Here is a 16,214-nt window from a genome sequence, read left to right as displayed (position 1 = left end):
AAGGGGTATACACTCTTCAGTATTTAACAAAAGTCATCACCAATAGATCATTATATAAGTATTAAAGGACATATTTAAATATTTAAAATATAAAAGTTGCAAATTGGAACAAGTACTTCGTACAGTGTAAATATTTCTTGTAATTTGGTATGACATCAAAAAATGTTTTCATGGATTAACAAGAAAATAATTTCAATGATCATTTTCAAAATTTGATAGTAGCAAAGCATTTATAGACAATTTCAAGGAAATCAAATTTGTTTAATATTTGATATTTGCAAGTTTATATACCATTAATGCCTACTTAGAATTTGTAGTCAAAATTTTGAATATATTTTCTTGCTTTGAGTTAAAATAGGTTTCTACTATTATATATAGAGATGTTACTAGCTATTTTTAGTTGTGGAGATATGTTGAAAATATTCAAACATTTATTAAAACATCTTCTTAAAATTAATATTAAAGCCTTCTACAATCGATTGTAAAGATAATCAAATAGTTTTCGCTGCCGACAAGTGAAGCTAGCCAATAAGTGTCACATTGATAAACGTCAGGTCAATGACTTATACATGGAAAATAATAATTTTGAAAAATGTTCAAAAAAACATTGCAAGTTAATTTTGAAAAGGTACCAGCGATGTGCACAAGTGGAAGAAATTCTTCTCGAAAAGTTTGAGAGAGGTGGTAAAATAAATAAATTAAAATTGATTATAAGTGTTCCAATGGTAATTGACAAGTATTTCCTCAAAATTGGATGTGGACAACAAAGTACATAAACAATAGTTAGAGACAAGAATTGTGAAGAACAACAAATCCTACATACGAGTAACATACAAGTGAAAGATGTTGTGTACGTCGATTTTTACATTTAGTATTGATTTCAATTTGAAATACATATTTACTTTTAATGAGATGATTTATAAGTACACAAACATTTCTAATTTATTCTAGATTATAAATATTATAAGTCTTTTTTTTATTTATAAAATGTGTATTAAGTAAAATAAAATCAGATAAATTATGTCGAAGAAGTACTAGTTGTGTAAATATGAATTTATTTTAGTATATCCATACAAAAGCCCCAAAAAGAATTTTAAAAACTACTTTCTATTTGATAGGTAATTAAGCAAATTTTAATAAGACAAACAAAAAAATTTAAAACATGAGTTGAGGTTATGCTATCAACCTAGCTATGACTCATTATATAACTTAGGGGTACATAGCTGGGTTGGTTCGGATTTTTTAGATATCAAATCAAATCATTTGTGTCGGATTTTTAAATTTATAAACCAAACCAAATCAATAAAACTCGGGTTTTTTGTCTTTTTTGGATTTTTCAGGGTTTTTCGGGTTTTTCCGATAAAGTATTCATACAAATATATAATTTACTTGTACTTCAAATATTTCTTTAGTCCTACCAAAATACAACTATCTAAGGTGTTTCTTAAGAAAATAACACAAAATATGATATGATTAATGACACTAAAATATCCAACAAAAATAATAATAATGAAATCGCGTAAAATAAATATTGCAAATTAACAAATCATAATGAAAATGATCATAATTTAAAAGTACTAAAGTTTAATAAGTATTAGTTATATGACTAAATATTAAAGGAAATTAAAATTAGATTATGTATTTTAATTGTCTAAACCAATGTAAAACTAAAGAACAAATTAAAAATTCAATATTATTGTCATTCTTAGTGTTGAATTGATTTTCTTTTTGCATTAGTATTAATTTGATTTTGATTTAAGTTTTATTATAATTACCAACATTTGTGGACTATAATCTTTATTGAACAATTTAGAATTCTAAATTTCAAATTTGAAATAATATATTAAAAGATAAAAACTATGAAAAAGTATAAGAAATATTTTTAAAATTATATCAAAGTAAATATTTTTATGTATAAAATTAAATTTTAAAATTATATATATAATGTCGAGTTGGTTTGGTCTCTGGTTGGTTTGTTTTAGTTAAAACCAAACCAATCCAAATATAGTCGGGTTTTTTTTTTAAATACCAAATCAAGTCAAACCAAATCACTAGTCGAGTTTTTTTCGATTTGACTGCGATTCGATTCGATTTTGTACACTCCTAATATAACTTATTTTAAATTAGTCTATTTCCATCCAAATAATTTTTGAGTGAAACAATAATCTATTTATTTACCAATTCAACCTATTTTGATCTACAGACAATACTTCCTAAACATAAAAGTCGACCATTGAAAAAGGAAAGTATCCACAACTTGGCCGGTTATGAAAAAAAATATTCACAACTATATGGGAAAGATGGTTGAAAAAAAATAGTGACATGATTGATATATGGGAAGTACGTAGAAAGTAATAACAAGATTCCGATCTAAGTTTCTTTTTCATTATAATTTGTTAGTATAGACTATAGTACTTACTATCTTTTGAATTTTGTATATACATACATAATGATTATCATCATATTGGTGCACGCAGGGAGCGTGGATCTGTCTATAACTTTTTCAGTCATGAATATATGACAAAATCTCATCTTTTTCTTTTTCCTCCACTTTTTTCTTTTTTGGGTCAAACTAATTTCTTCTGCTATTTATATAAACTTAAGATTTGAAATGATAAAAAATATATATAAATTTTAAATCTTGAATTTACGGTATAACTAAATTTATTATTGACAGTACTAAAGAGAAAAAAAAACATGCACGTTCTCTCTTCAAAGAGGAATATTACAGCTCCATAAGACACTTTTACCACAAATCATAATGTGGTATAGTACTATATATTCATTTTGATTAACTTTTTTCCTTACAGTACCATATCCAATGAATTTTGCTGGAATTTATTTCACACTTTTGTATTCTAATTAATTTGTGCATACATTAATTTTATTTTCTTTGCCAAAAGTTATTACTGTAGCTAATTCCTTAACCTGTAAGTTTTTCTTGTCATTCGTTTTCACTTTTATTTTTTTCCTTCATTAGGAAGTAGTCTTCGTAATGTACGTATATGTGTGTACTAAAATACCTTAAAGACAAAGGACCTGATATATTATTGTGAATTGACATTAACATACAAATATTCGTACATATGTAACTAAAGCATTTAGCGGCAATGATGTATATAATTGCCGCTATATTAGTATTTATAACTAATTAATACTCTATATAAATATTATTAAAGAATCTTAACAATTCTGAATATATATAATGACATTACTTTTATAAAAAAAAAAAAGTCATCACCAATAGGTTGTGAGCCGAGAGTGTGTGTGGGGGTGAGGGGTTGGCTAGACCCCTACCATGTGATTTAAGTAGATAGACTTGCAAAAGATTAGAGGGGACATGTATCTTACATCTAACGAGCAAAAAAAGATTGATTAGACAATCTAAAAGAAAGGAAGTAGCCTATACAAGTTTCTTTCCGGGACTACAACAATCAATTAACAACCAAAAGGTTACATGATCAATTGCCGCTAAATATTTTTGCGGCAATACAATGAAAATCTATTTCCTCTAAGTGTGTGTTTTATTGTAGTGATAGGTGTATTTCGGTGTATAGATATACATAACTTAGACATAAAAATATTGTGAATTGAAATTAACATAAGTGATGTTTGTTCTGGTAGGACACTATACATGTACCAAAATTAAAGTTCTAACTTTAGTGTTAAATGTTTGTATTTCCAATCTTGTGTTTATGAGAACAAGACACATGACTGATCATGTAATCCATGTTGTTATTAGCATGCATCTCATGATTAGTTCTCCACTGCCACATTAATTAGAACTAATCCTACAATTTTTGTTCGTTATTGAACTATAATTGCTCAAAATATTGCTTTCTTCTTTTTTTAATTATTATTTGGAGGGGGTGGGGTGTGGGGGTCATGTGAGAAGAGAACATTTAAGGCTGGTCAGCAAATTATTACTCCTCTTTATTTATGTGTTATATAAGTTGAACTTTTTCACCAGAAATTACAATTATATTGGACCCTCCATTTTTGTGTTGTAAAAGAATTTCCGATATTAATACTGGGTTAATCTATCTGTCTGAATATAGTTTATATTGTATTATATTATATAATTCAAATATGAGTAGGATTTTTCTTAGGAGTGCTAACTAATTATGTGACCACCAAGCTACAACGATGTGTGATAGAATTGTAAGCATTTATTTATTATTCAAATTCAAATTATGAATTTAAGATAATTTTTATCATGCAGTATTTTATGTCTTAATATGAAATTCCTGACTCACAATCAATTGAATCATATTTTAAATATCGAACATAGGATAATAAAACAAAAAGTAATAACCATACGTCATATGCAGAAGAAATCTACTGTTGCAAAATGCTAACACTGTTTTATCGATGCTGTTGTTGTACCAAAAGTTGATGTGCACACACTAAGTAATCGCTATAAAATGACCAAAACACCCTTTAGGAAGCTTTGACTAGACAGTCCTTTCAAATAAAAAAGCTGCTTGTAAATTCGAATCATTGTGCATCTTCGGGAGTAGGGATGGAATGTCCTTTTCTACTCTATTAGCTCCCATGAATGGAGGGACAAACTCGTAATTTACAATGTTAATTAAGCAAAAATTACTCACAGAAATTTACTCAATTTAAAAAAAGTAGATCCATCTTTTATAATCATGATCCTTCGATCAATTTGCACATATCTTGATTAATTTTACAGAATATTCGCTATTTGCCATCATAAATATCAAAAAAAGGTATAAAACTTTCTACTCAGTGTCCGAAGTCTGTATTAAAGTTCCAATTATATTTGGATCATATATTGCAGAATCCATTTAGTGGTGGTGTTTTTTTTATACACATGGCTCAAACTCAAGATCTTTAATTAAGGATGAAATAATTTCACCATTACGATACTACACCACATCCTATGAAGGTGAAAAAGGTATATTGATTAAAGGTAAAGAAATTAATTTTGTTAGCAGTGTAATAAATTTGCATCAAAATAAAGGGGGTTAGTATTTAGCTAGCTAGACACTCACTGTATGCAGAGAAAGAGGCTGACAAAAAAGAAATCCTTACGTGTAGGATGTAAATGGCCCTGTGGGTGTTATAATACTGGAGTCTCTACTTTGTATTTATATGTGTATGCAAATTTACTGTGCCCACAAATAATGATCTTCTGTTTTTATTTGTTTGGCTTCTTTCTTTTTTCTTCCTTGTCTTCAGTAGTACTCCTACCTCATTATATATATCAAGTTTGGAACATTATGATTGGGTCAAGAACTCTCTCAAATACCCCCACCCCCCACCCTCTCCAAAAAAAATAATAATTGAAAACACCCTTAAATTCTTCATCTTCGAACTAATAATAACCTTTAGGTAATTAATTAAGCACGCATCCTTAATCTTACAATATCAGTGAAATTCATTTCTAAATTCTCTCCAATTTAAAAGTGTTTTCGACACTTCTCTCAGATTTTTACTAAGAATTTCATGCTTCTATAATAATTTGAGACCACTCGCTATCATATAGCAAATCGGAATGTATCTAAATTTAGTTAGTCAAATAAAATGACGTTTTTAAAGCTATCAATAATTCGAGGACAAAATTTATAATTTACATAAAGTTCAGGAATATTCTCAATACTTCTCTCAAAATAAAATAAATGTATTTTTTTTTAATTTTAAAAAAGGCTTTTAATTTATTTTTTTTGTTCCGAACCTAACCTTGAAGTTTTTATTAAGGGGTGTGACTCTTCAACAATATCTGGCAAAGGGAAAAGTTTTATGAGAGAAAGCTGATGAAAAGCTGAAAGTTGAAAAGCTAAAAGAAAGCTGATGATAACCGAAAGAGAGAAAGTAAAGAAGAAAAGACCCTTTTTATTATTTTCCTCCATGGATTTATCTGTGTTTTAATTTCTTCTTCTCCAATTCCCATCTCTCTTTCTTCTCCATAGTTTTATTTTTTCATGTTGTAATTAACCCTTTTTTTTCTTCAAAAACCTAAGATTAATACACCCACTTAGCTATCCCTAACTTGTTAATTTTACTGAATTTTCATATCTATTGATCAGCCATGTTAAGCAATAACAATCCCTCTTCTTCATCCGACCCGTTTAATTCCTCAGAAAATGCAAACAATGCTAGTAGACGAAAACGAAGACCTGCAGGAACTCCAGGTATGCATAATTCAATTACTATAGTAAGAATCGAACACACACCTATCGTTTTTTTGATCAGATGAATTGTGCTAACTATTTTTTTAAATTTTTTTTGTTTAATTCTACTAGATCCAGATGCAGAAGTTGTATCGCTTTCACCGAAAACGTTACTGGAATCGGATCGATACGTATGTGAGATCTGTAATCAGGGATTTCAGAGAGACCAAAACTTACAGATGCATAGAAGAAGGCATAAAGTTCCATGGAAGCTGCTTAAAAGAGAAACCCCAATTGTTAGAAAGCGCGTTTTCGTTTGCCCAGAACCAACTTGTCTCCACCATGATCCTTGTCATGCCTTAGGAGATCTCGTCGGTATTAAAAAGCATTTCCGTAGAAAACACAGTAATCACAAGCAATGGGTTTGTGAGAAATGCTCAAAAGGATATGCGGTTCAGTCTGATTACAAAGCTCATCTTAAAACTTGCGGCACTCGTGGCCATTCTTGTGATTGTGGCCGCGTTTTTTCAAGGTATACTCTTCTACCTTACGAGATATGTTGTATGTGCTTGGAACAATACTATATTAAGCTCTTCTTATTATTTTTTTAAAAATAAAAATGATTCTTAAAATCTACGAATGAGTAGTACAATGTCATGTCTTGGTCCAAAACAAACGATTTCTATACGAGGGTTTACGGATTTTTTTGATTTTGTAACGGCTGTTTAGTCTGTCTTTTGGAAAGAGAAGGAATATTAAACAAAGTCCGCAAAATTAGTAAACTGTTTCTTCAGATATAAATGATACTAGTTGCCTTAATACGAGTACTTTATTTTATACTTTTAAATAAATAGTCTTTCATAAGTTATTCTTAAGTTTCAATAAAAAAAATTAAGAATCTGAATCCGTTTCGTTTAAATAATCAACGTGTTTTTGTTTTCTTAATCGTTTTCATTATTCTATGTTTCCTAGAAGAATGAAATTGACTCCCACGAAAGAAAAAAAAAACATTCTGTTTGCTAATTAATTAAGAAGAATGAGGATGTTAGTTATCCTTCTAGTGTATAGTAGTAGTAGTATTTTTTTTTTCTTATTGTACGTCAAATGTGTATTTATGAAGATGCTTTTGGTTTAGCTAAGTTCTTGTAATTTTGCCTAACATAGTTATGCTTTTCTTCTTAGTTACTTTCTCCCATATTCATCAATGATAAGTTTGAATCATCACATATTACCAGCATTTGATGAAGTTGTCCTTTTTTTTTTTCACTTTTTCAAAATCATTACCACTTTACTTTTTTTTACCAAACAAGTAAATTACTATTTGCATGACGAAAAAATTGATTCCTTTCTATTCTTTCTTTCTTCATGTAGGGTGGAAAGCTTCATTGAGCATCAAGACGCTTGTAGCATGGGCAGACTCCGATCTGAATCACAATCCTTACATCCACCTTGCCTTTCTCGCACAGCTTCTAGTACTCCTAGCCCGTCTAGCGACACGAATCTCAGCACCACACCATGGTCTAGTACATTGCTAAAAAAACTGTCATCCGCTGCAGCTGCAGCTACTCATCATGCTAATCCCAACATCATAAAAAATTGTACAAACAAACACAATTTGGAGCTACAGCTCTTGACTACTACTACATCATCATCTAGCCCGGCATTTGACGTCTCCGTATCATCTAAACCAAACGAAGATCATTCAGCTTACAATCTCCAACTCTCCATTGGCTCTTCAGACTTCAACGAGTCGTCAGAAAACGCGAATGAGAAGCGTAGTTCAGATGCTTTGAGACTGAAAGATGAGGCAACGGAGCAGCTAAGGATAGCGATGTCAGAAAAGGCGTACGCGGAAGAGGCGAGGCAGCAAGCGAAGCGACAGATCGAGTTGGCTGAGCAGGAATTTGCAAATGCTAAGAGAATTAGACAACAAGCACAAGCGGAGTTGGATAAGGCTAATGCTTTGAAAGAACATGCCATCAAGCAAATCAACTCTACACTTTCACAAATCACTTGTCATTCTTGCAAACAGAAATTCCAATCAACTACCAGAGTTAGTATTGTTGATGAAAATAACTCATTGGCATTGAGTTATATTTCTTCGGGTTTATCAGAAGGTCATCATCATGAAGTTGCCAACAATATCAATCAAAACGAACATCTCAAACTTTCTCAACGTTAGTTACTTTTATTTTTATGTTTGTTCATTATATGATTATAGCTAGTAGTGTAGTGAGGGTGGTGGTGATGCTAAGAATACTTAATGAAGGGTTGTATGGTTAAAAAAAAGGAGTATTTGGTGTAATTTTTTTTATTTAATTCTTGCACGGTGACTGTCATAATGGTGTTTTTTTTTTTTTTTTTTCAACAAAGGCAATAATGTGAGATTTCTTGGTATCAAATTTTGCAGGGGTTCTTCATTTCACTACTAGTACTCATTAATATAGTAAACTATTTCATTGAGTTGAATGAGCTGTATATATATATATATTTTTAATAAAAAAAAAACAGAGAAAAACAGAGAATTAAATTATGTTATCTGGTCTCTCACTCTTAAAATTTTTGTAATGTGTTAGATTTTGCATTTGGACTATTTAGAGATCTTTGTTGGGTAAGGGTGACCCCAGTATTAAAGAAGTGTACTGCCAATTAAAATTTTGAAAAAAGAAGAGGAATCAGATAATAGTCCTTTTCCTGTGCATCCTTATAAATGTTAAAGGTGAAAACACCATGTTTTTCAGTGCCAAAGTTGGCAGAGTAGTCTCTTTCAAACTCTTCAGACACAAACAAACTTCATTATATTCATTGATAACACTAGTACTACTTTTACTTACTAGTCATCACAACTCTATACAATATCACACCCCTCTCCTCCAATCTTTTGTTTTCTCTTCTTTCATTCATGAGAATCAGTAGCGCTAGCTGCTACTGCTGCTGAAGAAAAGAGACAGTACTGTGGGTACAGTTACCAGTAAGTGTCTGGAGAAAAAGACCAAAGCATCTTTCCTTTTTATGCAGAATAGCTTTGGCAATATCTATAGTTTCTAGTTTAATACTCCAATACTTAACAAAATTTAACTATGTGTTCCCAACGATATCTACTTTCTTTTGTTAAATTACATATAACCCCTTAGAGGATCTTTATCTTTGGGGTTCCTTTGGTTTTAGAATATTATTTGAGCTTACGTCGAATAAGATTTATTTACTCAAATAAGTTGAGATCTCTGGTTTTATTCATCCTAGTCGATTATAAGAGTTATTTTACTCCTCTTAATTTAAAATTTTAGCTAATATTTCTCAATAATGTAAAATAATTTCTGTATATATTAATTTAGAGCATGTTTAAATTGATTTGTTTTAAGTACTTTTAAGTTAGAATAATTTTTTAAGCACTAGAATTTTGGGGTGTTGGGTATATTTGAAAAATGTTTATTAGTATTTTGTTTTAAGCTAAAATGATAAAAATATGTTATGACTTTTGACATATAAATCAAAATGTAAAAGTCAATCCAAACAGACATTTAATCTTTTTGTTGATCACTTTTCATTTTGAGCAGTGCTTAAAAAATCATAAATAAGAAGATAATTTTACTAATTCATCTCTTATAAACTTTTTAAAATTTTACGAACAAATGTAAACATTTTCTAAAAGAATAAATTGCAAGAGGAATGTAGAAAAGATTTCATTAATATTTTCTTGATTTAGTATGATAGACAACTAATACTTCTCTGTTTAAAAAAGAGTGACCTAGTTTGACTTGACACGAAGTTTAAGAAAATAAAGAAACTTTTGAATCTTGTGATCCTAAATTAAAGTTATGTCAAATGTACAAAATTGTTCTTTAATCTTGTGGTCTTAAACATGTCACGTAGAAAGCTGAAAGTAAAATGTTACAAAAAAAAAAAGTCATTCTTTTTTAAACAAACTAAAAAGAAAGGAAGTCATTCTTTTTGAAATGGAAGGAGAATAAGACAACTATTTTTAGTATAATGATCAACTAATATGGGACGAAGGAAGTATGTTTTTAAGTTTCAATCATTGTGGATAGTTATATAGGAGTATATTTAGAAGGTAAATTCCAATTTGAATAATTAACTTTGTTTGGCTGGCATGAAGATTATGAGGAGATATTGTGACTTTTAACGAATTTTCTACTTATTACTTCATCTATGCACAAATAAATTGATGCAAATTAATATTAGTACTTCAATATATTTTTAAATTTCTTTTGTTAGACATATTTACATTGTGTTCTCGAAGAATTTAAGTATGGCCAATTAAGGATTAATCATGACCAATAAATGAATAAAGATCATTTTGGCGCTAAAGACGGACATTTAACAACAGACAAAGATCCATCTTTTATGTCTTTTCAATGAATTTAGATTTAAGAATATCGACCTGCCAACTATAATCAAAATGATCATTCTTACTTTTCATAAACAAATTTCCCTGTCCTTTCAATTAGCATGACTAAATTTTCTGTTTTTTATATATTAAAACTTGGAAAATAGATTATATACATATAAAACAAGAGAGATTATAATAATTTTGAAGATTGAGAAAATTGTGAAGATTAACAAAAATAGATCTTTTAGCTTCTAGTGGTTGCCTAATGACTAGATAGTGTTTGGATGGAAAATCAAAGAAAAGGAGATATTTGTCTATTGTTTAGAATTTGAGTGTTATTTTCAATTTTTATATAAACTTTTTTTGGGGGTGGGGGATTTATTATACACATTTATTTAGAATAAGACTCAAGATTAAAGAAATGTTAATTTGCGAATGAAATGTCTCATCAATTACATATTTCGCTTACATTGTAGTCCCTTTTATTTTAATTTATATAATATAATTTAATTGAGTATTGATTTTTTCTTTTTTAGAAAGTTTTTTTTAAAAAAAATTATTGTTTTAAAATGTATGTCATAATATTTGTATTACTATATATAACACTCTAGAACTTAATACGAAATTAGATAAGTTAGTAATTTAAAAGGTGAAGATTGGTGAGATTATGTGAGGAGACAACATTTCATTTTTGTCACGACCCAGATCGTCGTGATTGGCACCCACACTAACTCTCCGGTGGAAGAACCACTACTACAACCCAAATCAAGCAACTAAACCAAAACTAAGGCATTTAAGTTACGGAAGCAATTTAAATACTAAGGAAATAAATAGAGTTCCCATAAACTCTAACAAAAGTCTAACAATAATAAACTAACGATGCGGAAGTAATGCCTAGAACCTGAAAGTCAATGCACCAAAACATCTAAAGTTTAACAAGTCTAAACATGCAACCCCAATCTAATGAACTAATCAACTAACTAGAACATAGTCTAAGTCCGGAAATGGTGGACATAGACGAAAGAGAACTCATTGCAGCCCGTAATTGGCTCACTCTTAAATTTGAACGATCACTGATCTCCTAAGCGAGGTCTGTCAGTAGCGGCTTGAACATGCCCTGTACTCAACAAAAGTAAGAGCAAGTGCAGTATCAGTACACAACCACAGTGTACGGGTAGGATCATGCGACTATCCCACTAAGTGTTAACATACATTAGTCAATACAACAATATAATCACATGCATTTATCGAACATATACAATATCATCAACATATACGAACAATGAAGAACTTCACATTTCTCAAGATACACAATTATATCAAATCATTGGTCCTCTCATGGAACCCAAACCCAAACAGTTAGCATACCGGAACGTGGTACCCAATCCCATGATTATGCCGGAACATGGCAACCGATCCCATAATTATGCCGGAACATGGCAACCGATCCAAGTTAGTTATGCCAAAACGTGGCAACCGATCCATTCAACACACCACAATCACAATCACAATCACAAGTATATCCTCAAGATCATACAATTAAGTCATGATTTCAAGGTAACCATCATTCATCTATCTCATTTACAAAAAGTGTGATCAATAATGCAACATTCATATATATACACGTATCATAATGAAGCAAGAACAAACATACATCACACAATCATAGAATCACAACCATCACCTACCTCGAAACAAGCTTGAAACCCTAAGAAACTTGATCATTCCCTTTCCGGATTTGTTTCGCTTGTTCTTGGTCTACAAACAAGCAATATAATACGGGAATCAATAAACAACCACTAATTACCCGAATTACTAACATTTCTATGAACCCTAGATCAAACTTATGATCTCAATTATCCAAATTAGGATTGTTTCCACCATATAATCTATAATAAAATCTTCCCCCATCAATATTCACCCATTCTATTACGTTCTACGGATCGAAAAATGGATTCGTGGAGTGAAAAACTTACCTTTAGCCTCAAGAATGACGAAAAATGACTAGGAGTCGCTTGGGATTCGTTCTTTTGCTCTAAAAGTCGAAAAATCCATAATAAAGTCGTTTAGGGATTTATTAACGACCTTAAATCGCGTCGAACCCGCCACAGCGGCCCTCAGCCCGCTGTGGCGACCTCGCCAGAGCGACCAAAATCCTCGCCAAGGCGGGTTGCACGAAACATAGAGTTATTTGAAGAATTTCAAAATCCCCATTTAACAACACACCTCTAACCCACGACGCTCAGAAAATACCTTTCATGCTAAGATCGATTCCGGGAGTTCTATTCGCCCGAATTCAATTTCGTAGAGTTGTACGGGTTCCTTAACGAGTTATCTAACTACTCATGTAATCAAAATCATAAATAATTCACCCAATTGTTACCAGGTTTCCCTACACCTTAAAGACTCCGATTTCGTCCAAATCTTGACTAGGTTGGGAAAATCCAAATACTACGGAAAAAAAATTCCGGCCCCAAATTTCCCCCCGTTGGCTTTTTCTATAACGACGGGAACAAGTCGTTACAATAGATACCCCAATATCGGACACTTAAGGCTCCTACTCATACTAAAGTTTAGACATCGAGAGTATGGACAATATAACATGTTACTCCATTATTGATACATAAAAAAAATTAATGTATATATATCATCATATCATTCAATAGTTAAACTAGATAGAGATATCATATTTTTATTTACTTAATAATTATACGGTTAATAAGACCCTTCACATATTAGTCTGATCAATCACGTAAAAATTCTTTAACATTTTGTAACATTTATATGATTAAAAAAAAGATTTAATCATTAAAGCTAAAACGGAAAGTTCATATTGGAAAATAGAAAAAAAGAAGGAGGAGGTTCCTATGTGTAGGAATATTGTCGAAAAAGAGTACCTTACGGGCAATAACAATCAATTGTGTGTTATTTACCATTTTAACCTTATGGGCAATAACAATCAATTGTGCATTATATACCATTTTTATAATATGAATGTCCATAGGTAATATTATATCAATTTTAAATAAAACATACATTTATAATATCTAATTTTATCAAAATACCATATATTCACATATTTCATTTTTAACCTATAATTATACCTAGAAAATTTAAAAAAGCAATTAAATTAGAAAAAAATGTATTTGAACACATGAAATTCATCTATTTAATTTGTACAAACACCAAATTAAATTTACCAAATAGGAGTAGGATCTCTAATATGCCCACATTTGGGAGAGTGGATCTTTTAGTCCATTTTAGTGAAAGTATCTTTTGGACAAAATCAATAACCTATTCATATGTATATATACTCAATATGTTTGACTCGTACAAATTTATTAACTCAATTAACCTATTCAATTGACATTTGTATCCATATGTATATTTTTTTGTATTTTAAATTTTCTTATTAAAAATTTCGATTCCATCATTAAACTCAAAAGATAAAAATTATATTGTTAAAGTAATTGATTTTTTAGCATTATGGTAGTAAATTCATCAAATGTTAACTATAACATGATAAAAATATATTTTAATAACAATAAAACAATTAATCTTTATCCAATACAATGATAAAGTCCGATATAATATCTCTCCATGTTATGGCACCATGAGAGATACTCCTTCCTTCCTTTCTTTTCAGTTGTTAAGTTTTTTTTTTTTGAAACCAAGCAATAAGAATTTTGATAAACATTTTATGAAGTATTTTTTTATTATATTGATACGTAAAGAATTGTAATTTATAGTATTTTTTGTATTGTTTTTAAATGTCTAAATTTTTAATTTAAAAATATGTGCAACATGAAAACTAAAAAGAAACGGAGAAAGTATATGATAGTTATGATTGATTGATTTTGGTAACATATTTACAATATTATTATTTTTTAAATCATAACAACGATTCTCCGACATGTCCAAAATACTTTACACAATAAATTCTTCGAACTGTATATAGCGGAAGAACTTGTGGGAACTTTAACAGAAGAACTTGCACATATATATGTAGCGAACTAATAATTGAATATTATTATTATTATTATTATTATTATTAAAATATTGGTCTAAATTAAAAATAATTTATTAAGGTTTACAGTTAAATAAGCTTAAGATACCTTTTTAAAATATGAGCTTTCTAAATTTTGTGTAGATATTCTTATGTAGAAATATAATGATGGACTTTTGTTGTTGCCCTTCTGAGAATTCAATTATATTGCGATAAATATATTTAAAATTTTGTAAACTTCAAATTTTAAATCTGTTTTTATGAATTTGGATCGGTTCCACATCTATTTTTTCTTTCTAGATAATTCGAAGAGGATATATTCTATGAGATGATGAAACAAACTTATCTAAAACAAAAAGACATCTCTATCGCAGGGCATATGTCTCACATATCGAAAAAGAGTGATTTGATATATTTGTCACATATAGTATATAAATATAATACATAATACTTTGGTGCGTGCCAATTTATTTATCCACGTACTGTGCATTCTACAGAATTAAATCAAATAGAAAATAACAAAAATAATTAGGCAAAGACAATGGCCACCTTCCTAATTCGTTTTCTTTGTAAATTGCAAATAAAGACAGCTTATCCTTCTAACTGTTACCAAAGGAGACAACAATAAAGATTCTTTCAATTCATAAATAAATATGCTATTTTCTCATCAATTATTTTGATTCATTTCTAGCCTTTAACTTATTTTCCAATTATTTCACCTATTATTAGTAAAAAACAAGTGCTAAATTCGTGATAGAAAATTCCAATTATACAATATTCTGATTTTCATCAATAATAAACTAAGGGCTATATGACAGAAGTATAAAACTTGAGGCATGTTATGTCATTAACATGAAAATTTTCAAGAAGTGGATAACATTAAGCACGCACTACATTAGGCAATGGTCTTCTCAATTATTTTTATTTCATTTTTTTGGTAGCAATTAGTGAGCAATTCATGATGCATGTTCTAATACAAAAAGGTACTACATTAGAAAAGTGAACATTAAGATGGTAGTGTTATTGTGATAATTAGGGGTATTAAATAAACGTGTTTTCCATAAATAATCAAAATAAATTGAGTTAATAAATATGAACATATTGTTTGACTTGGGGGTTGGGTGGATCCTATTTTCATTGGCGCTCCTAATTGTGAGTGTTATTGTGATTACGAGTGTCAAATAGATAGGCTATATTCTCGAATTTAAAACGAGTCAAAATAAAAATGAGTTATCAATAAATATGTGGATTAACACAAGTTACGAGTTACATTTTCATTATTGTCACCCCTAATTGCGATCATAAAAGACCGTTCTGTTGGTGGTGCTATTGTGATTAGGGTAACAAATCGTTATGTGATGAATCAATAAAATAGAGGATCGTTAACCAATTTAGATTTGAACGAGTTGGACCAGTTATATTTTTATTGATGCTTTTAATTGTTATTATAATGAAAGTTATGTTGGTGGTGCTAGTATAATTTTGAAACAAATTAAAATGAGTTTAGTTAATAAATATGTGGATCATTAATACGCTAATTAGGACGGGATATATTTTCATTGTCACCCCTAATGTGATCGTAAAATTTGGACCCCATATATTATCCTCTCATTAGAGTTTCTCTTCATTGTGCAAGTACTCGTTTGGATGAGTGACAATTATCCTATTTAATTTTTTAAAGATGTAGATTTTATTCATTTAATACACATTCTAACTA

The 16,214-nt window shown here is 29.7% G+C and overlaps 1 protein-coding gene across 1 annotated transcript; it reads left to right on the top strand.

Moving 5' to 3' along the window:
* Nucleotides 1-5,731: 5,731 nt before the first annotated feature.
* LOC125813979 (zinc finger protein SHOOT GRAVITROPISM 5-like) lies at nucleotides 5,732-8,542 on the top strand. Its single transcript, XM_049493459.1, has 3 exons — nucleotides 5,732-6,161; nucleotides 6,273-6,672; nucleotides 7,512-8,542. Exons 1-3 carry the CDS (start codon nucleotides 6,059-6,061, stop codon nucleotides 8,320-8,322), a joined length of 1,314 nt encoding a protein of 437 aa, XP_049349416.1. The 5' UTR covers nucleotides 5,732-6,058; the 3' UTR covers nucleotides 8,323-8,542.
* Nucleotides 8,543-16,214: the final 7,672 nt, after the last annotated feature.

The sequence above is a fragment of the Solanum verrucosum genome, unplaced genomic scaffold, assembly GCF_900185275.1.
Source record: "Solanum verrucosum unplaced genomic scaffold, falcon-dt-bn FXZP01000205.1, whole genome shotgun sequence".
NCBI classification, from domain to species: domain Eukaryota; kingdom Viridiplantae; phylum Streptophyta; class Magnoliopsida; order Solanales; family Solanaceae; genus Solanum; species Solanum verrucosum.
The sequence above is the reverse complement of the archived record's forward strand: the minus strand, read 5'-3'. Positions and strand labels throughout refer to the sequence as shown.